Source organism: Arachis hypogaea, chromosome 17 (assembly GCF_003086295.3).
Source record: "Arachis hypogaea cultivar Tifrunner chromosome 17, arahy.Tifrunner.gnm2.J5K5, whole genome shotgun sequence".
Lineage (NCBI taxonomy): Eukaryota > Viridiplantae > Streptophyta > Magnoliopsida > Fabales > Fabaceae > Arachis > Arachis hypogaea.
Genome location: NC_092052.1, coordinates 108,936,654 through 108,937,635, shown reverse-complemented (window position 1 = coordinate 108,937,635; position 982 = coordinate 108,936,654). Strand labels below are relative to the sequence as shown.

The 982-nt window shown below is 34.0% G+C and overlaps 1 protein-coding gene across 1 annotated transcript; it reads right to left on the bottom strand.

Moving 5' to 3' along the window:
- Positions 1-226: 226 nt before the first annotated feature.
- LOC112765988 (snakin-2) lies at positions 227-779 on the bottom strand. Its single transcript, XM_025811844.3, has 3 exons — positions 644-779; positions 482-527; positions 227-408 (listed from the first exon to the last, which is right to left on the bottom strand). The coding sequence occupies exons 1-3, from the start codon at positions 722-724 to the stop codon at positions 227-229; spliced, it is 309 nt and encodes a 102-aa protein (XP_025667629.1). The 5' UTR covers positions 725-779.
- Positions 780-982: the final 203 nt, after the last annotated feature.

Genomic DNA, 982 nt, shown 5'->3' with positions numbered 1-982 from the left:
TTTCAAGAAATATTAAATATATAGCATATATTATATATTATTGTCGTGGATATTCATATCAACTAGTACAATATGCTAAGTTTTTATTTAAATATTTATGAATTTATCATTCTCCTTGTATCTGGCATATTATATATCAAACAAAATAAATATAATCTCAATTATGAAATAACCTATATATCTAATGTGATACAGATATAGAATTGTAAGTAAGTTGTTGATGTGATTAAGGGCACTTGCGTCTGCCACCATGGGTGATTTGGTTGTAATAACAAGGACACGCTCGTTGGTTGCCGGAATAGCCCGGTGGAACGCAGTTGCATCGTTGGCAGCATGTTCCGCATGCTCTCTTGCATAGGTCCGGCCGTGATGTTTTGCTGCATCTTACGTCACATGCTTCATTGCAATCTGAAATTAATTCATTCATTCAATCAAAATATCATGGATAGGTCGAAATTTCAATTATACTGTCAATTTGTACCTATCCTCTCAACGGTAAGAGAACCATGTAGTCCCTCTGAAGATACCTATATGTATTACACAAATTTTTAACACAAAAAAAAAAAAGGGTTATACATATATAAATAGAACGAAATGCTAATAATTGATGAGAAATAACATAGCATCCATATATGGTTATTACCAATTGATTGTCTTCAATAAGGTGCTGGAGAAGGAGAAAAGAGAGAATAAGGGAAACAGGTAAAAGCTTAGAGAGAGCCATGGCGGATGCTTGTAGATAGATAACTAAAGAAACGAAAAGAGCATGAACAAGTACAACTTTCTTTGGTAAGAGTACATATGTGCTGAACAATGAAGAAAACAAGGACCCTTTTATTTATACTCCATCAAAAGAGAGCAGGTTATAAACGAAACATATATGGCACATTTTGTGTGGGAAAAAACCGTTTTTCTCTTTTTTTTTTTTTGTTGACCACGGTATTCCGAACTAATCCGTCGCGGATCGGAGCTCCATTTAAGA